This window comes from Solanum stenotomum, chromosome 2 (genome assembly GCF_019186545.1).
Source record: "Solanum stenotomum isolate F172 chromosome 2, ASM1918654v1, whole genome shotgun sequence".
Taxonomy (NCBI): domain Eukaryota; kingdom Viridiplantae; phylum Streptophyta; class Magnoliopsida; order Solanales; family Solanaceae; genus Solanum; species Solanum stenotomum.
This window is the reverse complement of record NC_064283.1, coordinates 11,710,058-11,731,441: the sequence shown is the minus strand read 5'-3', so window position 1 is coordinate 11,731,441 and position 21,384 is coordinate 11,710,058. Positions and strand designations below refer to the sequence as shown.

General features: G+C 33.0%; 4 protein-coding genes across 4 annotated transcripts; 3 read left to right on the top strand and 1 right to left on the bottom strand.

Moving 5' to 3' along the window:
- Positions 1 to 1,066: 1,066 nt before the first annotated feature.
- Positions 1,067 to 4,751, top strand: LOC125855168 (probable WRKY transcription factor 51). Its single transcript, XM_049534852.1, has 3 exons — positions 1,067 to 1,320; positions 1,425 to 1,565; positions 4,395 to 4,751. Exons 1-3 carry the CDS (start codon positions 1,118 to 1,120, stop codon positions 4,573 to 4,575), a joined length of 525 nt encoding a protein of 174 aa, XP_049390809.1. The 5' UTR covers positions 1,067 to 1,117; the 3' UTR covers positions 4,576 to 4,751.
- A 1,888-nt stretch (positions 4,752 to 6,639) lies between these two features.
- On the top strand, positions 6,640 to 14,250 carry LOC125856354 (small GTPase LIP1). The gene is made up of 7 exons (XM_049535875.1): positions 6,640 to 7,243; positions 10,144 to 10,235; positions 10,332 to 10,473; positions 10,932 to 11,236; positions 12,604 to 12,657; positions 12,742 to 12,872; positions 13,804 to 14,250. The coding sequence occupies exons 1-7, from the start codon at positions 7,150 to 7,152 to the stop codon at positions 13,988 to 13,990; spliced, it is 1,005 nt and encodes a 334-aa protein (XP_049391832.1). The 5' UTR covers positions 6,640 to 7,149; the 3' UTR covers positions 13,991 to 14,250.
- A 3,855-nt stretch (positions 14,251 to 18,105) lies between these two features.
- On the top strand, positions 18,106 to 18,781 carry LOC125856858 (uncharacterized protein At5g64816). The gene has a single exon (XM_049536505.1). The coding sequence runs from the start codon at positions 18,178 to 18,180 to the stop codon at positions 18,556 to 18,558; it is 381 nt and encodes a 126-aa protein (XP_049392462.1). The 5' UTR covers positions 18,106 to 18,177; the 3' UTR covers positions 18,559 to 18,781.
- A 176-nt stretch (positions 18,782 to 18,957) lies between these two features.
- Positions 18,958 to 20,633, bottom strand: LOC125856857 (uncharacterized). Its single transcript, XM_049536504.1, has 2 exons — positions 20,359 to 20,633; positions 18,958 to 19,307 (listed from the first exon to the last, which is right to left on the bottom strand). Exons 1-2 carry the CDS (start codon positions 20,595 to 20,597, stop codon positions 19,067 to 19,069), a joined length of 480 nt encoding a protein of 159 aa, XP_049392461.1. The 5' UTR covers positions 20,598 to 20,633; the 3' UTR covers positions 18,958 to 19,066.
- Positions 20,634 to 21,384: the final 751 nt, after the last annotated feature.

Sequence of the window (21,384 nt, the reverse complement as noted above, 5' to 3'; positions counted from 1 at the left end):
AGAAAGAAATAAAAGGGAAAAAAGTGAAAGTATTCTCCACCAATATTATCTTTATTCCTTTTTTGTCCCATATTCATAAGCAATACTAATTTATTTTTAATTACATCAAAAGTGTGGAAAGGGAAAGAGAAGGAAATATTACTTAAACTAATACTCGTGATTTATCTCTACCTCAACTTTAGAAAGTAAGAAGCACATCAAGTCCTGATCAACCTCAACAAATTTTAATTTGTATATATTAATAGTATGTATACATATATAATTTTTACATCATCAAATTATTTAATCTATAATAATGTGTAAATTTTCTTTGTTACTAAGTTATCGGAATAAGCTTATTATAATAAACGATTATATTTATTGTCATAGATTATTTTGATACTATAGTGTAATATAGGTAGATACATTATTGAATAAGTAATTTTTCATCCTTAATTAACCAATAATCTCATATTCAAGGGTTAGATATAAAATTGTATTTAGTCGAAAAAGGTTTTAGTACCTTTTAAAGTGAAACTTTTCGATATGGATTTAGTCAAGTCTCAAAGTTGTAACTGAAACAACAGGTAGAGAATTAAGTTAAAAGTCATATTTCTCTCCATTTATCTTATTTTCCTTTTTAGTCTGAAGATTTTTTTTTCCTTCTTTTTCTATAACTCTTTAATTTAACTTTGTAGTGACATGTTTAAGATCATACAATTAATGGATATATTAGTACATGATTTAAAAGTTTTATTTACTTATTAAACTCTTTATGTCAAGTCAAAATCAGATAAATAAATTGAAATGGAAATAATATTACCTAGAATATTTATATGTGGACCATAAGTCTTCTCACAATGAGACGACTCATTGAAGAAGTCGATGTCGTCACCCCTATGACATCATCACAACCTACGAAATAGTGCCACGTGTCAAAAAGCACCTTCCTTGTATCCTCCAAGAAAGAATCTATGAAGGTGACTCAAGAAAATAATATTAAATTTTTAATAAAAAATTAAAACAATAAAATAATAATAAAGAAATGAAAGGAAGAGCATAAATAGAAACAAGACTTGAAAAGTCCATCTAACACTTTGGTATATCACATTTTTCTATCTTTTCTTTCCCTTCAACAATGGAAAATTTTCCATATGGCTCATCAAACCCTAACCCTAATTTCATCGATGCATCGGAGAATTTTGAGCTCTCAGATTATAATTATCTCTTTCTTGATGATGGATCTAGTGACGATTTTTTGTCACAAAATGAAATTGTTCAAAGTGTTTCCGATAGTAGTGGATCATATTCAAATAATCCCACTCCAACAAGTCATAACATGCAAGTATTTTTAATTTACATAAGTTTTCGCCTTTTTTTTTGTTGATATAATTTATATATGTGCTTGAAATTAATTGTTTTTATTTGTCTATGATTATAAACAGAAAATGTATGAAAGGTGTAAAGAAGGTGGATGCAAAGTCTAGGGTTGCATTTAGATTTAGATCAGAGTTGGACGTGTTGGATGATGGATTTAAATGGAGGAAATACGGCAAAAAGATGGTCAAGAATAGTTCAAATCCAAGGTAATTATAATAGTTATATTAATTCTTGAATATTTTTTCCCATTTTCTATAGTGGATCCACTTTAGATAGGAGGACGTGGAGGACGCGAATTAGAATAAAATGTTAGTAGATAGTGGAGTGTTATCTTGCTTTTTGAGGGTTAACAAAATAGTGTGATAATTAATCAAAAACACAAATAACAAATCACACTATTTTGTTATTCTTGTTCATTTCTTGTAAGATTTGCACTGTTTTCCTTGTTAATTGTTATGTTTTTTCCCCACTGATTTCTTACTCTTTGTATTTGAATTTGCTACATTTGAGCTCTTTCTACCTTCACAAGATAGTGATAAGGTCTTCAATCGTACACTTTATCTTTCCACATAACCAACTTATGCGACCCCACTGAAAATTTTGTTGATGTTGTGGTATAGTGGATCAAAAGTATTTTCATGTAACTTTCACTATATTGTCTGTAACATCGATCTCTAGTAATTTCTCCTATTATAAGATCATCATTATTGATATTGCATGCGCAAAATGTCATAATTACATCTTATAGTTTTATTATAATCATGTCATGACTATAACTACTTAAATTAATTTAATCTAATTAAGAAGTAATCATGAAATGAATATCCTTACCATATCCATTTGTAGAAATAAAATTATATATATACATGTTAGTTGTAAAGTTTTTATAAATTAAGTGGAGAAATAGAATAGCCATCTTATCCCATACCCCAACCCCCACCACACACCACACAAAAATAAAGAAGAAGAATCCAAACAGAATAACTATTAAATGTAGTGGATCACGTGATAAACATTACTCTATACTTTTATATATATAGGTGCTCTTATTATAATGTAGCAGCCCTTTGGTTTTGGATACATGTATTTTCTTAACCTACCTGCTACAAGTAGGGATGACAATAGATCAGAGTGGTCCGGTTTTAGACGTATACGAGTGTTACAGTGGGTGAAAGTCTACATTGGTTGGGGATTGGATTGATGGTCTCCTTATATGGACTTGGACAATCCTTCCTTCGTGAGCTAGCTTTTGGGGTTGAGTTAGACCCATATGTCATATCTTTACAGTGGGGTAGTGTGAGGTGGCCGATTGAAGTTTTTACGGATTTGACCTGTAATCGCCCCACACGACCCCGTTTCCCATCTTTAGCTATAAGATCTTCAGAAACACACAAAGTTGGCAATCTAACGTATACATAGGAGTAATAAATACCTAGATCAAATTTCAATAGAAAAGCAAAGAGAAAGAGATAGGGAGATATGGAAGAACAAGTGGACGGGAAGAGGTAAAATGGGTTGCGACGCTGAGGTGGTATGTCATGTAGCATTCATCTATCAAAAAGTCAGAATCACGTGAGATCGAGTGTCCAACTTGAATAGCCCTAACATGAGAGATATATTTGAACAATTTTTGTAACGCGGTAGTGGTGGTAATTTTTTATTGAATTGTATAATGGAGGATATATTCGATCTTTCTCGCATAGTTTAAATGGGGCAACTTTGATCCTTTTCCCTTTATTCAACCTACATTCATATAATTATAGAAATATGTTGCATACTCGTCCCTATATATAGCTCAAGGCAGACTATGAATTTATATGAACCCTGTTGAAAATTATAAATTATAAATTTTGAATTTGCGTCTTTCTATAGCTTGATGGTTTACTTGACCAGCTAGGGGACTACTAGAAATCCTAAGTGTAGTAGATAAATTATTGGAAGTTCATGTGAAAAAGTATCTTTAATTATAGAACTTAGATAAAATTTTCAGATAATTCAGTGACAATTATTTATAGGAAGGACAATGTCATTTCACATATACACCAGCCAAACAAATATTGATGATTTATAGGGTCATTAATGTACATGGATGAATGTGACATTTTTTTTTTTAATAAAGTGGTTTGGAATTGCCAAAGTTGAAAAAAAAAAAAAATAGACAAGAGAGGGAATAGAAAAGTGACAAATAAGCAGAGAAGATAAGGATGTGCTTTTTTGTTTCTGTTTATTAATTGGCAACCATTAATTAATATTAGATGGAAACTTGAACGTCCAATCAATCATAATTCATATATCTTGTCCAATATGAAAGGAAAATTATTTTGTTTGTGAACCTTAATTAAGACTCATTTATCTTCGCATTATGTTTTGAACGTGAACTCAATTATTATTACAAATTAATTTAAGATTATTATAAAAACAAGTAATATTAAGTGATTTTTTTCTCCCTTTTTGTTTGAAAATTCAGCAATCAAACAAAACAATATATAGAATAATTTTTTAATGGATATAATTCATACAAAATACTTGAATAATTAAGATTTTGGTTATCAAAGATATTTTTACTGCATTTTATTATTGGTCCTCATGATAAAGGACACTAGTCTCACTTTTTATTAGCAATATGAAATAAAAAGAATTACTAACAGTTCCTTTCATTTTCTTTGTGTTGATTTGCCTAACATTTAGTTAAAGTTGCAAATTAAAAGCGCAAAAATATGTGATGAACAAGAAGTGGCACATACTCTATTTTAACTCTTCCTTCATTAGTTGAGGGTATTTCACTTTTAGTTTCTAATTCGGTCGTTGAAATTATTCAATTTGATTTTAAAGTATAAAATTTGATAATATCGTCAAGAACTTATAGTTTAGCGATACTGATTGTCAGTGAGAGTTCTCATGCAATAGTATGGAATTCCATCACACCTTTTTATCATCCTTTAGGTAATTATTGTTGTACCTTTTGTCAAATATTTATATTAAAAGTTGAGTTGATTATTATAAAAAATAATTAATAGAGAAATATTTATGAACAGGAATTACTACAAATGTTCAAGTGGAGGATGCAATGTGAAGAAAAGAGTAGAAAGGGACAATGAAGATTCAAGCTATGTCATTACTACTTATGAAGGGATTCACAACCATGAGAGTCCTTATGTGCTTCACCACACACAATTCCCTCCCAACAACATTGCCCTTCACAATCTTTGCCTTTAGAACCTCTTAAACGTGTCGGTAAATTTCAGTTATATATTTGTATAATGGTAGGTTCTAATAGAGCATTCTGATCATATGATAAAGTGTTTCTATTAAACATTTTTGGCTTATGTTTTAAAAAAATGTGTGCACGTGTTTTCAAGTGCTCGATATATAGATAAGTTAATCACATAAAATATGTCTCTTTCTTTGATTTACACATCTATATATTAGTTGTAATATGCATGAAGTTTTACCGATTATTGAGGTTAATGTGTATAATTAAAGAGTGTGACATATTTTGAGTGGTTAACTTATGTATGGACGACTTTTGAGAGCAGCCAGAAAAAAAAGAAATTCCATAAAATTTGAATTGAAAAATGTTTAACAAAAATATTTTATCATGTGTTTAAATACTTAATCCGGACAAAATATAACTCGAGTATTTAAAAAAAATTCACTAACAAATTTAAGAAATTGTCCATTTATTCATCCAAAAGATTGTTTTATTATTAGATAGATCCAAATGTTTTTGTATTGGGCACAACTTGGTTTTGCTCAAGTTTGGTAGGGAACTAGATAAAGGATAAATTTCTGCAAGGAAAAATTAAAATTAAAATTAAAATTAAAATTAAAATTAAAATTAATGAAATCGAAATCGAAATTGAAATTGAAATTGAAATTGAAATTAAAATTAAAATTAAAATTAAAATTAATGAAATCGAAATTGAAATTGAAATTGAAATTAAAATTAAAATTAAAATTAAAATTAAAATTTTTCATTTAATTTATAAGGAGTTCTTTCAAAGTATTTAATTGGCAGTTAGTATAAGTAACTTCAGATAAAATTGCTCTTCCTTTTTAAATTAAAACACTATCTTAAAATGTTTTTTTCTTTATTTTTGGCCCCTCATCCAAAATTGATTGCAGGCACTAGTCAGAATATACAAAATCTAATAAAATAATTAGGTATATTATATGTATATTTATACTTAATATACAAAATATATACGTTTATCAACTACTCATTATGTTTTAGAGCTATCCAAAATGTAATTATCTCGAAATTTGACAAAACAAATCTTGAATTTTGAATATGAAAATTAAGTTCAAATCAAGTGTGACTTGTTGAATTTCTCTTTTATAAACACGGATTAGAATGGAACTAACAGTTTAAACTTCAGAAAAATTACTCTCAAAATTTAGATTCATTGATACTTCAAACTTTAGACATACACATTTAAAGTTTGACCTTAGTAAGCCAAATTTTTGATGCATATCTCATAAGTTTAGCTTCGACAAGCTTTTGATCCATATCAGGAGTCATTTGGTGTGAGGTATAAGTTATAGTAATTTCAGAGATAAAATGTAAAATTATTTTATTTAGTGTTTGGTTGGAGGTATTAGGCACTCCTGAGATTATTTATTCCACTATTTATATCTTAGTGATGAGATAAGTTATCCAATATATATGATAAAATAACTCATCACAAGATAATTAATCTCGAAATAACTTGTTCCCAACCAAACAGTCTTGAAAGTTTGCACAAATAAGATTTTTTTTAGAAATAACAAGCATAATAGATATTATAAGGCTCTATGACTACAATTTGTATAATTTCGCTCCATAGCTATAGTTTTATTTGCTATGGAGGATGCAATTTGTATTTTTCTGCCCGTTTGTATATTTCGTTTACGAATATGCAAATATAGTAATTGTATACAAATTCTGTATCTATACATTTATGAATTTTCAAAACTCCATTTTTATATTTCTCTTGCCAATATAAAAAATGGGTAATTTATTATGATTTTTTCATAAATTGTATACAAATAGGTAGGGTAAAACATATACAAAATTCTGAATTTATACGATTAGAAATCGAATTATACAAATTTTGAATTTATACAAATTAGACAAATAACAAGAATTAAAGAAACTATAGCCGTAAATTACAATTTTTTAAACTATGGCTAATATAGGCTAAATGTTTGTTGTTCTGCATAATTTTCCCCACAAATAATATAACCCAAATATTGCTTAAAAAGAGTACATGGATGAGGCCTAATGTAATTGGGCTACAACCAGCCTTTTGGGCTTCCAAAATTCTGGTCGGTGAATCAACCGTCTAAACTGTCTTTTCGTAGCTCTTGATGAACAATCTTGCTCGATCTCTACACAAATCTTCCCACAAAATTTACAAAATATATACTTCAATCATACTATACTGCTGTAAAACCAAGAAATCAGTGGAACCCAGAACACCCAATTCGTTTTTTGATGCAAAATATAACTAGTTGAAATCACTCATTTCAAGATTTGTTGATAGATCTACTGTATTGGGTTTTGGGTTAATCCAGTGTATGGTTTTGAATCTTATGGGTATTTGAAAAAACATGGGTTGTTCATATTGAAGTGCTTCATGGGTATGTTTGTAATGTGATGGGTTTTGAAGAAATGTTGTTTGTTGTGGAGATTCAGTGTGTTTTATGGTAACTTGAGTTGATTAGCTGATTTGGGTTGGTTTGAAAATTTTATTTTTGTAAAAAAATTTGGATCTTTTCTGTTGGTTTTGATTTGGGGTTTTTGAGGAGATGATGTTTTGGAGGGAAAGGGAAAGGGAGACTAAAGAACAGAATGGTGGTCCACCTTGTGGACAAGTTAGGGTGCTTGTTGTTGGAGATTCAGGTATTGAGCTACAATGCAAATGTTTTTAGTTTCCATCTTTTGATTCTATTTTTCTTATGTATCTTCCTTGTTATGTATCTTGTTGAACTTGATTTCTAGTTTGTAGCTTGGTGTTTGATGGTAAGATATAGTTGCATAGGTTCAGAAATGATTGAAGACTGGAGATAACCAATAGATGCTAATAGTATAAGGTCTCTGATCTATCGACATAGTTGGTTTTAGTCTGGACTCGAGGACGGAGGATGTGTCCTAGCTATCAATGAAGTGGGTGGATGTTATGGGAAATCAGGGTTCCAAATCCTTATAGAGGCAGAACACTTGGTTATTTCTTCTCATCTGTTTAGGCCTTAGTGTGCGGAGTTACTCGATGCATGTGAAAGTGATCATATGTAGTGAGTGCTCGGTGGAATACTTGAGCCTTGAGGTGTGCACAACTGGCCCAGACCCACCTTTATCCATTAAAACAAAGACTTAGGCTGTTTTGGACTTCTCACAATTGAAAATTTTAGGTCAATACAAGATGATGCAGTATTTATTTAGACACTAAGAGTTGTTGTTTTCTATTGTTATATAAGAATTGGTAATGAGACATTAAACTGTTTATAACTGCAAGATTTTTTTTAACCTACTAAATTTGAAAGATAATGGGTACTACGTACTGTTACATTTGTTTGAAAAACATAGTAATGATTGATCCAAGTCATTATTGTGTGCAAGGTCTTACTACTGTGTTACATTCTGGTTCATAGCTGTGGTGAGATGATTGCTAATATGTTAGGGGCTACTGAACACTATCTTAAAGGTTATTTGGTAATGGTGTAAATGCATGGGGAAAGCTGATTATTAAGAGTATTTTTGCATTGCTATATTTATCAAGAAAGAAATAAAATAGTAATTTCTTTCAATATTATGATGACAACAGATATTGGCACATGTATTCATTCTTACAAGTATGTACAACCATACATTAGCCTCATTTGCTCTTGATAAATCATCTTCTGAGTTCAGTGGCTCAATCCAAACTATATCAATATGATTTGGATGTCATCCTTTTTTCTTTGGTTGCAATGAACTGAATGTTTTGGATATGATCTTCTGAATGCCCTTCATATAGTACACTCAATTGATATTGTTTGCTGAATTTCTTCCCTTAAACATCCTTAGGTTGAAAATGTGACGAAGCATTTTAAACTGAAAGTTTTGTTAGTTGTCAATGCAGTGTTTTTGATGCTAAAATCAGTAGTTAGTACATCTAGTGCATTAAGCTCCTGTGGTAGTGACTTTGTTAACTTATCAGAAGTTCTGAAAGTAAAATATGCCCCTATTCGGTGTTCTATAGCCCCATCTACAGCTCCATTTATACATAGGGTGAATAACCTGTGCACTAGGCAACGGTGGATATGCCTGAATTTTCCAAGAGTAAAATATGCCCCTATTCTGTGTTCTCTGGCCTTTCACTCCATATGCAGCTCCATTATACCAGGCAATAGTGGATTTACCTGAATTCTCTTAAGTTCTCCCTGAGATATTCCTCTAACTTCGGAACATCTAGGAATGTTTCAAAGTCCAAATACTACTTGATAAGGATATTGCAACGATCCGTATATATTTATATTTACTTTTCCCGTTCCGAGCTTTGATTTTTCCACTTAAAATAAGCTGGACTAGCATCATTGTCCTTGACATGTAGTGTGGAATACTGCATGATATCACAGCAGTCTTCCACGAGTCTGACGAGCTTTTTCACTTTTTTACTTCTTTGCCATTATTGAGTGAGGGCTAGTTGCACGGATTCATGTAAATGATCCATTTTTTAGTCTGTTAACCTGAGTACTACACTTTGTGGACTCAAGATATTGTCCTTTTCCCCCTGCCTCTCCCCCTTCTCTGTCTCTTCTGCTTAGGTAACACTTCCCAGAAATGGATTATCAGTCAATGGCATCCTACAAATCTTGAACAAAATTGACAGATCAGTCATCTGAAAGTCCCCCCCCCCCCCCCCCCCAAAAAAAAAAAAAGGGCTTCAATTAGTCCAACTGTCTAAGTATTTAAAAACAAATGATACGAAGCTGAAATGTCAATTAAACATTACTTTGACATATAGTTATCTGCAATTTAAATGCAGAAAAGTATATGTCAGGTATTGTTTAGTTGACTTCTTGTCGTCTGTTAACTTAGACAATTAGACTAATTGAAGCCCTTTTGGGGGTTTCAATTAAAAATAATAATTTGAAGCTCCTTTTGGAGTTTGACAATTATTTATGTAACAGATGATGCACGGATGGACTTGGAAGCTAGATAAGCTGCCAGTAATTGAGATTCCACTTCTAACAATGACTCCATAGCTCCGATATTTGTCCTTATTTGTGTGAAGGAAGAATTACAACTTATAGCTTCTTTGGATCCTTTAATAGTCTTTGAGGACCGCCATTTGATTTTTTCAAAAAACAAAGCAACAGCAACAAAACAAATAGCTTTGAGGATCACCACTTAAAATTTATTTGTGGGGATGGAAATTTATGTAGTTGGGAGTATAGTGAAAATAGGTGTTCCATTTACTGCTTCATACTTTTTTCATGTCCTTTTTTGCTTTCACAGTCGTGCTTGGTTTTTAGCCTTCATGAAAAGTCCAGTCCTGGGTACATTAGATGAAGCACTGGTGGAATGTTTTGTTGGGTACACTAGATTTTCGTCTTCAATTTGTATAATCTAAGTTCATCCTGATGTAGTCTTCTTATTCAGTGTTCAAGTCTTTCCTGTTTGGTGTTAGCTTTTTCCCCTGTGAATTCAGACTTTGTAAGTAGTTCAGGATATTAGCTTCTCCCTTTTTATTTCTACACAGCGATTCCTTGTTTTCAACTCCTAGTTTCACCATTTTTCTGCTTCATATTTTCTGGTAGGTGTGGGGAAGACTTCTCTTGTTCATCTGATTCTCAATGGTTCTTCCATCGTTCGTCCTCCTCAAACAATTGGCTGTACAGTCGGAGTAAAAGTATGATCCGCAGGATTTTGTTCTTCCTATACTATGAAAATGTCCTGAGAATGCATGTCATATTGAAACTAATCTTTTCCTGTTTCTTCTGTAAAGCACACTACTTATGGAAATTCTGGTAGCTCCTCAACTAGCATAAAAGGTGATGCTGAGAGAGATTTTTTTATTGAACTCTGGGATATATCAGGACATGATCGTTACAAAGATTGCCGATCTCTGTTCTACTCACAAATTAATGGTAAGCAACTTGCTTCATCTCTTAAACTGTTTTGTATGCATAAAATTATTTTCTTATGCAAACATGTACAAGTTACAATATCTATTCTGAATGACCTAATGACCTGTAGCTGATACCTGATCATTAATGTCAGAAAATGGTTAAAGCACGAAAATGTTTTAGAGAAATGATTATGTGAGTTTATTTAAACAGAAACCAGAGATGTTTTTACATGTTAGTTATCAAAGTTTTTGTTGCTTACATTTTCCCTTCATTTGGGAAAGGTTAATGGACGAATCTCTTTCTGTGATGTAATGTTCTGTTGGTAGTCTGGTGAAATCATTTTTATTTCCACTCGAGGTGTTACTTTTATATACTCCATCTTTCTTCTCTAAGATGGTGGGAAGAGATTACTTTGTATTCATCCTGATGATGTTCGGATGAAAACTAATATGGACGATTTTCAATTTCCACCTTAGGTGTTATCTTTGTATATGATCTATCTCAAAGAAGGACAAAGACAAGCTTGCAGAAGTGGGCTGTAGAGATAGCAACAGCAGGGACATTCTCAGCTCCTCTAGCTTCAGGAGGTCCTGGTGGTCTCCCTGTTCCTTACATTGTCATTGGCAACAAAGCAGATATCGCTACAAACGAGGGTGTTAGAGGAAGCAGTGGCAATCTTGTTGATATGGCTCGGCAGTGGGTTGAGAAGCAAGGTCTACTTCCGTCAAGTGAAGAGATCCCACTGACTGAGAGTTTTCCTGGTGGTGGAGGTCTTATTTCGGTAATTTAATACTACACAAATCGTATTGATTCACATATGAGAACTTTTAAAAGAGTGATGCATCTTGTTTTGTTAAGAAAAACAATTGTCTTTCGTGCAACATAATTTCTGATGCTTAAGCTGTTAATGCGGAAGGGTTCTTAGTTATTTTTCCATGCTAGTACGTTAAGATCAGCTTGTCATTGTGGTCTTGCATAGTGTTTGCACTTGTCAATTCAAGTCTTTATTGCCATAGCAATATAACTTTTCATCTTCTTCTCATTCGGTTAAAAATGCTTATTAAGGTTAGCAGTCTAGGGAGGTGCATGCATTACGGTTTGAAACTCTTTTCTTATTTAAATCTGAAGGAAATTACCTTACCCTATTCTCAAACCTTCTCCTAAGCTCTACCCCCCCTGCATTTTCTTGTGTTTGAAGATGAAAAAGTTGGTTGCCAGTCTTGCACATGAAGAAAGAGATTGTTGACTTAAACAATCTGCCAACTGAACCAAGGGGACAGGATGTGTTTTCCTTCTTCATCTTGATTTTCATCATCTCTCTCCTTTTTTTGGGTAGTTTTTTCAAGCTTGAGTGTTTCTGATCACACTTTTGTTATTGGTTTGGAGCTAATTAGATTTGAATAATTGCTAGATTAATTTTCAAATTCCTTTTTTTTTTATCCATCATTTTTTTCTTCTTCATGGCTGAACTTTTATTTGCTACATGTCTCAGTTCCATTATTAGAAGGACGTTCTTGTAGGTCTAAGCTGTTCATCGACATGTGTTTTGAGTTTGACAAATTAAAGCATTTGTTTTGGCCTTACTCATCATAGGCTATCTTTTCATTGCATGGCAACCAAATCCTCAAAAAGAAAAGTAGCAAAGAACAAAAGCTACTTTGTTGTATTGGGTAATCTGAAGCTTTCAAAAGGAAAAAAACTTTTAGCTTCTTTTCAGATAGGAAGCTTATGAAATAAGCAGCTTCTATTTCCTATCAGTTGATTTTTCTCTGAGGAGCTTGCTAATTGTGAGGATACTTTCCACTGAATGTCGGTTTCTCTATAAGAATTATGGTAAACATGAAGAAGCAGTTGCAGTGAGTTGTGGGACATGCACTCCAGCCTGTTATCAAATTGAATGATAGATATGCTTTCTCTATACCCCAGTCGTTTTCTTTCACCCTTGCTCCCCACAATCCCTGCCCAGCAACTCTCCTCGAAATTTTAAACATGCATCCGGCTGTAAGAAGTCTTGTGACTAATAATCATGGCGAATGTTGAGTTTATACATGTCTTTCATAAATGGTGAATAAGAAGTTCAATTTTCTTTTTAAGCAAGTGTCGAGGGATTTACATGTGTAATTTTTTTCACTCCTTGAAATCTTGCAGGCCGCCAAGGGAGCAAGATATGACAAAGAAGCTGTCATGAAGTTTTTCCGCATGGTTTGTATATTATTGCTTTGCATCTAAAGTGAGATTTACTTGGTCTATCCTACATTATTGAAGCGTGGGGTTCGCTATTTTCAGTTAATCAGGAGGAGATACTTCTCAGATGATCTACCCGGTAATCATTGGTCTTCTCCAGTTCAGAAACCACTACATGGATCAAGCGAAATTTCAAATGATGATGATCATTTGTATAAAAGTAAAAGTTCAAGGTATGCCTGTTGAATTCAGTGAAAATTGGTTGTTGTTAACGCCTTCCATACTTACAGAAAAACACGTTCCATCTTTTGTTGTCGATTGGTTGATGATCACTGACCGTGAACCTATGTTGTTCGGCTCTTCAAAAATGCTGACATGTGCATGTCAGATCTTCCAAAAGTAGTTTTGGAAGATCCAGCCTGGGTGCGCCAATATTTTGGAGAGTCCGAGCAACATAAGCGAACTATGAAGGATTGTGCGACAAAGCAACCTGCCCCATATCTATTCCAAAATTACTAGTTATTTTGTATTATGGGTTTCTGTTTGATATTTCAATGATAGTTAGGTCTTTTTCTCTTCATGTTGGACGTGAACATAGTTGAATGTCTACCTTCCCAGTAGTGTTGTAAACCTGTTGTTCCATCACCCAAGAAGTGGTGCTTGGCTTGTTGCCATTTATGGTGAACTTCCCAAGTGTCATGGATAGAATGGCATGACCATCTTAAATCATTAGATAGATAACTCCTCTTTCCTTAAGCAAGGGGAGGAGAACGGGGAAAAAGATCACATAAAAAATATTTCGATAGCTGTCCAATAAAGATTAACTCACCTAAGGTGGTGCTAAATGAATGGATCTTATAAATGTCCATGAATGATTAATCATAGATTGAACTGCCGAATCGGAAAAATTGGGTGCTATCCTATAGCTATGCCGTTGCACCTTTAGTATTTGTGCATACTAGTGGATGAATGCTTGTTATCCTTGTTCTGAAGTGTCGGTGTCAAAACGAGTTTATGGTTGATTTGGATGGAGACTTTTATGTTTTAGAGTAGTGTCATATTCAGTGACAGCAGTGCCTTGTTACTCGTCTTGTCTTTAGTATCTCCATCTTTGTTTTCGTTTTCTTTTAATCGTATTCATAATCTGTCTTCTGCTTGTTGCAGTTATATCGGTGACTCCTACAAGTACAACACTCTCCCTCCTTTACCTGCTCAACGCAATCTCACACCGCCTCCCACTCTTTACCCACAGCAACCCATGTCCACACCTGACAATTATAGCATCCCCAGATTTGCCAGCACGCAAGACATGAGCAGTGCCAGATATAAGCGCTCAGATATCAACGTTTGATGATCGTTCCTCCTTTTTAATGTAATCACACACATTTTCAGGACATAATTTGTCTTGTAAAATGTTTCAATTCATTCTTTTCAACTCATTGTGAGGTTCTTGAAGTTGTAGGGTAAAGTTGAAAGGCTTATATAATACAAAGATCTTTGAAGTTTATACAAAGATCTTTGTTATAGGGGGCACCATTTCTTTGTTCCTTTGTTTTTGTATTAGAAATTTAAAGGGGTGTACAAGTTTAGTTAAATTTGCTATGACATAATGTCCCACTCTTCGTATTTATTTTTTTCTACTCTAGTGTGCGTGTAAATTGGTTCAAACATTACTGTTATTAAAACGATTTCCCTTTTAATTCTATTATACATGCCATTTAATAAGAGCTAAAGTGATAATATGTGTAATTTGGTGAGTATGAGTACCTTGAAGAAGGATATTTTTACATTTTTCACTTTCAATAATAAAATTTTCATAAATTAAGGATTAAATCTTATATTTACGAAACATTCTTTCCTAATTCAGCAATTCTAGCGAAGGAAATGAAAGAGACTTTGGTTAGTGTGGAATAAGAATTTGATCTTGATATAAATTTTAGTATTATATTTATCCATTGTTTGGTAATACATATATTATATCAAAATCTTTGTAATACTGCTTTATATTTTGAGACGATAGAAATATCATGACATATATATACACGTTAATTAAAACAGGGTAGGCAAATTTTTGATACGTTGGATGCCTCTAGTAGCCTTTCATTAAAAAGGGAGAATATTTGTCGTCCTTTAGTTATATGGGAAGAGTACTTTTGATACCAAAAACAAACATCCTTTTCCATTTATTCTAAAATATTGGATAAAAAGGGACAAACAACACAAATTCTATTAGTTCAGTAATAAATTACTTACCTTGACGCGAGTTTTCAATATTATAAATTTTATCAAAATTTAAACTTTGGATACAAGTATTTGACGTATCTAGATACATGTATCTCAAATATATGGGGTCAAAATTAGGCGTAATTTATCCAGATACACTGTATCCAAGTGAACTCACATGTATCCGACTCTCTTGCTGGCCTCTCTCCTATTCCACTTGCCTTTCTTCCTATATATCTGGAATACGAAGACTATCTTACTCGCCTCCCTCCCATGCCACTCGCCTCTTTCCCTATTTTGATATATTGGATACCAAAAATATATATATTTAGGTATATCTGACATGAAATTATTAATTAATGAGATAATATATAATTATTTTAAACGGTAAAGAGAATCAGTAAATATGACAGGAATGTTCATGTAATTAGGTAATTATCACATCAAATAATTATGAAATTAAATAATATCCATAACCAAACACTATATAAAATAATCCCAAAATTATTTTATTACATCCTTTATACGAGAAAATAATATCACCATTTGTATTCTAATAATTCCACAATTTTAGTACGAATAATAAGATAGGATTTTTTAAAAAAATAACTAATTACTCAAATTAAATTAATAAAATTAATCTCAAATTTACCCCTAAATTATTCTATTCTTATACTATGTACCAAATGTCGTACACTATAATTTTGTCGGGCAATCAATGGATCGCAAAATAAGTAAATATAAGAAACCCTTAAACCCCTTCTCCCTTAAATCCTTCACAATTCCCTTCATTCCACTTGCTTCCTCCATTTTTTTAAGGTATTTTTTTTTTTTTGCTTAAACATAGTATTTCTGCTTCTAGTTTGTGGATTTTCTTGTTTGATTTCATCAATTTCTTGTTTTAATTTGTGTTTTTTGGATTAAATTCTTGAAAATTTTGATGTTGTAGTTTCTGGTTTTGCTTCTTTAGCTGTTAGTTTTGTTGTAGTACTATATTTGTCTTGCAATTTAGTGCCGACCCAAATGACTAATTTCTCAAATTAAGGGTAAATCAATGATTCTCAACAAGAAAGAATTGTAATAGTAATGGTAATAATGTACCCTTCGGGGTGGCCCAGTGGTTTGGGCTTGGGACTTCCATGTTGGAAGTCTCAAGTTCGAAACCCCTTGCCAGCGAAACTAAGGGGTTAGCCTTCTGGGTCGAGCTCGTCGCACCGGGTTTGCCTAGTGCGGGTTACCTCTCCTATGTGGTTTGCGAGCTATTGCATAGGAGGGGGTTTTATCCTGTGCGCACCCAAAGGGCAGCAACTGCGGGTTTCCCTTGTCAAAAAAAAATAAAAAATAGTAATGGTAATAATGTGGTTTCAGGGTTAAAGTTTGTAGCTTTGGGTTTTTACAAGTCATTTTTCCTCATTTGCTTGACCATATTAATGTCAATTTTGGATGTTTGAGTTCAGGGAAGGAGAATGTTCCATTCTTAAAATGTTATGGACTGTTAGCATAGTGCTATTTTTTGTTTTTTTTCTGATTAAAAAGAGACTGAGGTTTGGTGTTTTCTTTTTTCCAAGAGTTCTATCCTTGTGATACTGTATATTTACGGTAGCCTCCATAGCGTTGTGGATGTTGCTTATAACCAACTTTGTGATGTTATTAATAGGAGGTTTGATTAGATATCTTTTTTAGCTTATGAATCCCCATAGCACTTATTTTCTCCCTAAAACTTGCCAAACACCTCACTTTTTTCAAAATAAGCACTTTTAAGAGTTCTATCCTTGTGATGTTGTATATTTACCAAAAATCATATTTACATGAATGAGGACATGTTTGTTAGCCTCAATAGCATTGTGGATGTTGCTTATAACCAACATAGTGGTTTGATTAGATATCATTTTGCTAAATGACGGCTGATAAAAGATCTATTCTCTAGAGGATGTACTGCAGTTATTGTTATTATTATTGTTTGTTTGGAAGATAAAAAAATTCCAATTTTGCTTTTTTTTTTTTTCTTCTTCTGTTGATGAAGTTGAATTTCGCTTGTTGTGCTTGATAAATAAGAGGGAGATGAATAAGAGATGACATGAATGGTAAAACCTCTTACATTATGAATAGGAGAGGCTTGATTGTTATCCTTTTAGGCGTTGAAGTGCGGGAAAGGAAAACCTGAGAGTTTTCATTTCTTATTGATAGGATCAGTATTCCATAGTTAGAGTTGGAGGTAATAGAGGTTTCTAATTTCGAGCTTTTTTCTCGGATTAGTGTGTTTAGTAAAGAAAAATCTTTTGATTTCTTTAGGGGATGAATGGTGGGTGGGTGTTTTGACAAACAAACTATTAATGATGGAGTTGAAACTTATGTTGTCAGTTGTAATGCTTGATCATCCATTTTTATTTGTATTCTCAGAAACAACAGTAGGAATATAATGCAGCTACTATTTCTAAGTCGAAATGTTTTCCTTTTCCTGTTTTGATAGTAGGTTTAATCTAATGATGCTATTGTGATTAATCATCACGGATATAAACCAACAACATACCCAGTATTTCCCACAAGTGAGGTCTGGGGAGGGTGGGAGTACATAGAACTTACCCCTACATTTGTGGGGTAAAGAGATCATATCTGATATACTTTGAGATAATCTAACGTGGAATTCATTATTATACTGACTGAAGATGGCATCAAGTCATCAATGAACATGTAATCTTATGAATCTCAGCCTTGTGTTCTTCTCTTCAGGACTCATTCATCACAATCTTAATCGATTAAGCATTGTGTTCTAACTAAAGTGATCCCATTACCCTTGGTGCAATCGTTCTTTCTTTGGGGGGCGGAGGGTTCTGTAGGATGGGTATATCTTGTCATAGAGTTTGCGAGAAAAGGATGACGCACAAATATTAATGAAATGTCTATAAGGGATGATTTACTCACTTGTTTTAAGTGTACCAGTTTTATGAGAGTTGGGTATTGCGTTCCACAAAAGTGACTAATGGTTATGGCCCTAGTTTAATGTGGACCAAGGGGTGGAGAATTTGGTTTTTGTTTTTGACAATCTATTCATTTAGTGAATAAGTTACAGATGTACAGAATCTCATACCACATTTCTGTATCTGTGAGTCCTCCTAATGGATAAACAGGGAAAGAATCGAAACCATTTCTAGATGTTGGTTGCATAGTTTCTTGCATCTCTTAAATTACTCCACATTTCAAGTATTTTAGTTCTGCTATTTTCTAATTGAAAAGAGCGGCGGTTAAAAAGTCTTGGTTCTTATTGTAAAGTTAGCAGGGAGGAAGAAGACAAACAATTCCACAGCTGTAGCCCTAATGGTTGAGGTATGGTGGTCCTTGTTAGGGGCAGCTATTCCTGCGATTGTAGCTGGTCAAGCTTACAGAATTAGGAGAAATCATGCTGAGGAGCAGAGAATTAAGAGTGCACGTGGCAGGGAGAAGAGCACTGATGATATTTTTGTATGCGAGAGAGTCTGTACTTCAAAGAGAATGTTGAAGAAGGTTGGTGCATTTTCGAAGGATCCAATTCCCGATACTTGTATTACCGTTTGTGGTGTATCGGAACTTGATGCTTGCTCTGATGCCTGCGCTCGCACTGTCTGTGTCAACCAGCATCAAGTGCCAAACTGGAATGATGTCTGCCTCAGGAGATGTCAAAGTGAATGCCTCAAACTTTCCTCTAATCTCCCTTCATAGTGTTTACTTGTTTTTCATCCATTTCAATTTCTTTGCTGAACTTGTTAAGCCACCATTCTCGAGCTTTCGAGGGTTAAAATGACATGCTTTGTTTCATCATATCTTCTCAACTCTGTTATGATTTATTTCAGTTTTAGATCATTGATTTGCCAGCTTGTAACTTTAGTTCAGATATAGCCAGTTATGGTTGTTGGATTAGGATTCAAGGATATTGGTCATAATTCATATACCTAAACTTGTGGAATTTTTACAGTAATCAAATTTTGAATGTAGACAAATCACACATTTCTGATGCTATAAAAGACCTATGGGAAAAAAATATCATACTACAGAAGCGAGTTGAGAATCTTGAGGTTTCTTCCTATCTATCCAAACTTTGGTGGATAGAGTCACCTGGTCCTGTGCTTGGCTCAGACACCACGGTTACAAAAAGAACGTAAAAAGTATTACACTACAGAAGAGAAAGGAAGAAATGCTAATCACTTCTTGATTTGTCAGTACATTATTTTCAGAGTTCATCATGTCCAGAAGGCACAGTGGCTTCAGTTTTCTCATCTGTTCTGTGCCCTGCAGATATTGTATCCTTCACTTTGTCAGCTGTGTCATGCACTTTCTGCTCCACCGCCTCAGCAGCAGATTTGGCGGATCCTTCTACAGTCTCTTTGCTCTTTTCAAAGCTCTTCTGAGTAGCCTCCATTATCCTCTCTCCAGCACCTCCATTAGAACTGACATCATCCTTGCTTCTGAAACTGCAAAACGATCAAACTCCCAAACTCATTTTCCAAACAATAACAACAACATACCCTGTGTATAGCCATAAGTTGGGTCGGGGGAAGGTAGAGTGTATGCAGATCTTACTCCTACCTCGTAAAGAACATAAACTACTATGTTATCAGATTATGAAAAGAAAAGGAGATCTTCGTCAAGGTATAGACATCACTAGTGAACCAAATCTTGGTACTTGGTAGTAAAGCATGATGCATTCTTCCTAAAGACTCTACTACTGTCACTAGGAATGTAAGAAATTGAAGCACTTTTTTTTTTTTTTTGGTCTATATATAACCATCTGATTGTACGATTAATTAAGATTCGTGTTGTTTACAATTAATTTTAAGGAGGAAGTGACTCCCTATTATGAGGTCTCTCTATTCACAGGACTCGAACTCGAGATAGGGTGAAAGGATATCATTCATCCCACCCCATCATATTTAGGGATTTGGATTTGCATCAGATATCATGTTCTCTATTACACTCATTAAATAGTTCTTTTCACCTCTCCATCAACTTGTTGCATGAAATGGTGCTCCTACACCTATTGCTATATGAGTTTGGCAAAATCAATAACTTTAATCCAAACTCTATATTTATGTTAAGAAATTTATTTAATATGTATAAATAATATATCAAGAATCCAGTAAACAAAAAGGGTTATGACTTATGATCTAGAACACATAAACTTAATTAAAATCTTGACTCTGTCTCTAATAGAACTACCCCTAACCATAAAAGAACACCTCTATAATTCAAATGTACTAACACTACAACAAATAAAGAATTTTGCGTCAATTATTTAGCGGCAATAAAACAATTGCTGCTAAATTATATATTAACCAACAATAAGAAATATGAGTATTTATATCATCATTCGATATAAATGTTACGACTCTGAATGCAATGACATTAACTCAAATGTCATTAAATGCTTCTGCGACGACATCTATTGCCACTAAATATCTCTTTTGTTGCCGGCGTAAAGAAACCAAAGAAAATCTAATAGAAGGGAAGGAAAAAAATACTTACTCTACATTTGGAGGAAAATACTTAAGTTGAAGTTGATTAATGTATGACTTAGCCACATCCAAAGAACGTAATGTAGATGTAAGAAGCATAGAATAAGCTTCTTCTAGCATTTGTGTAGGAGATTGTTCTTTTTTATTGTCTTCAACATTTTGTTGATCACCATTTGTGTGAATTATTTCAGAGGAAATTGTAATAAGACAAAAAAGAACAAGTATACTTAATTTTCTAAAAAATTCCATGATTTTTATTTTATTTTATTGTTTTTCTAAATTGGAAAGGATGAATATATATTAGTTTTTGAAGGTTAATATGGTTGTTGTGTTAATGGAGAAAAAATATGAGTTTTTGTAGATGAAAAAAGTGTCTGGAAGTAATGGAGATTCTACAAGAAAGGAAAATGAGGGGTTCAAGTACCCACGTTCATACATTTGTCAATAATTTTCGAGACAAACAGTTTTTATTTTAAAAGGGTGTATTTGGTACGAGAAAATATTTGGTATTTTATTTATTTATAAGCATCTGGTAAATAAGTAAAAAATATTATTAATAGAACATTTATATGTAATCTAATAGAATACTATGATGGTAGGATAAGGTGAAGTGGGGGTTCGGGGTATGTTGCGTGGATGGGGAAAAGACAATTTATTTGTAATGTTATTTATGAAATTTGTTTTGGACATTTTCATTAAGAAATCTGTTTTCTTCGTTTTGCAAAAAATTATTTTCGTAGAGAAATTATTTTTCAAATCATTTCAATCAATCCAATATGAAAATTTTGAAAATTATTTTCATCCGTACCAAACATAACTTAAAAGGAAATAGTGCCTTTGAGTTCTAATTAGCGGGAATTATGAGATCGTATAAATTCGACTTGATTGTAGAATGTCACTTTAAATTAGAGTTTAAAGATTAATAATTTATTTGATCAAGCTTTTAAAATGAGTTTATTTTTTTAAAAAAATATCCCATAAGTGTTTTCTTCTTATGGATGTACTCCATCGACTTTCTAAAGAAGGTTGCAAACAA

Excerpts from the sequence above, each read along its gene's own strand:
- LOC125855168 (XM_049534852.1), top strand. The coding sequence starts at position 1,118 with ATGGAAAATTTTCCATATGGCTCATCAAACCCTAACCCTAATTTCATC. Across the intron at positions 1,321-1,424 it reads ACTCCAACAAGTCATAACAT|AAAATGTATGAAAGGTGTAA; the intron begins GCAAGTATTTTT and ends GATTATAAACAG. Across the intron at positions 1,566-4,394 it reads AAGAATAGTTCAAATCCAAG|GAATTACTACAAATGTTCAA; the intron begins GTAATTATAATA and ends ATTTATGAACAG.
- LOC125856354 (XM_049535875.1), top strand. The coding sequence starts at position 7,150 with ATGATGTTTTGGAGGGAAAGGGAAAGGGAGACTAAAGAACAGAATGGT. Across the intron at positions 10,474-10,931 it reads GTTCTACTCACAAATTAATG|GTGTTATCTTTGTATATGAT; the intron begins GTAAGCAACTTG and ends TTTCCACCTTAG. Across the intron at positions 12,873-13,803 it reads TATAAAAGTAAAAGTTCAAG|TTATATCGGTGACTCCTACA; the intron begins GTATGCCTGTTG and ends TGCTTGTTGCAG.
- LOC125856858 (XM_049536505.1), top strand. The coding sequence starts at position 18,178 with ATGGTTGAGGTATGGTGGTCCTTGTTAGGGGCAGCTATTCCTGCGATT.
- LOC125856857 (XM_049536504.1), bottom strand. The coding sequence starts at position 20,597 with ATGGAATTTTTTAGAAAATTAAGTATACTTGTTCTTTTTTGTCTTATT. Across the intron at positions 19,308-20,358 it reads TATTTTCCTCCAAATGTAGA|TTTCAGAAGCAAGGATGATG; the intron begins GTAAGTATTTTT and ends ATCGTTTTGCAG.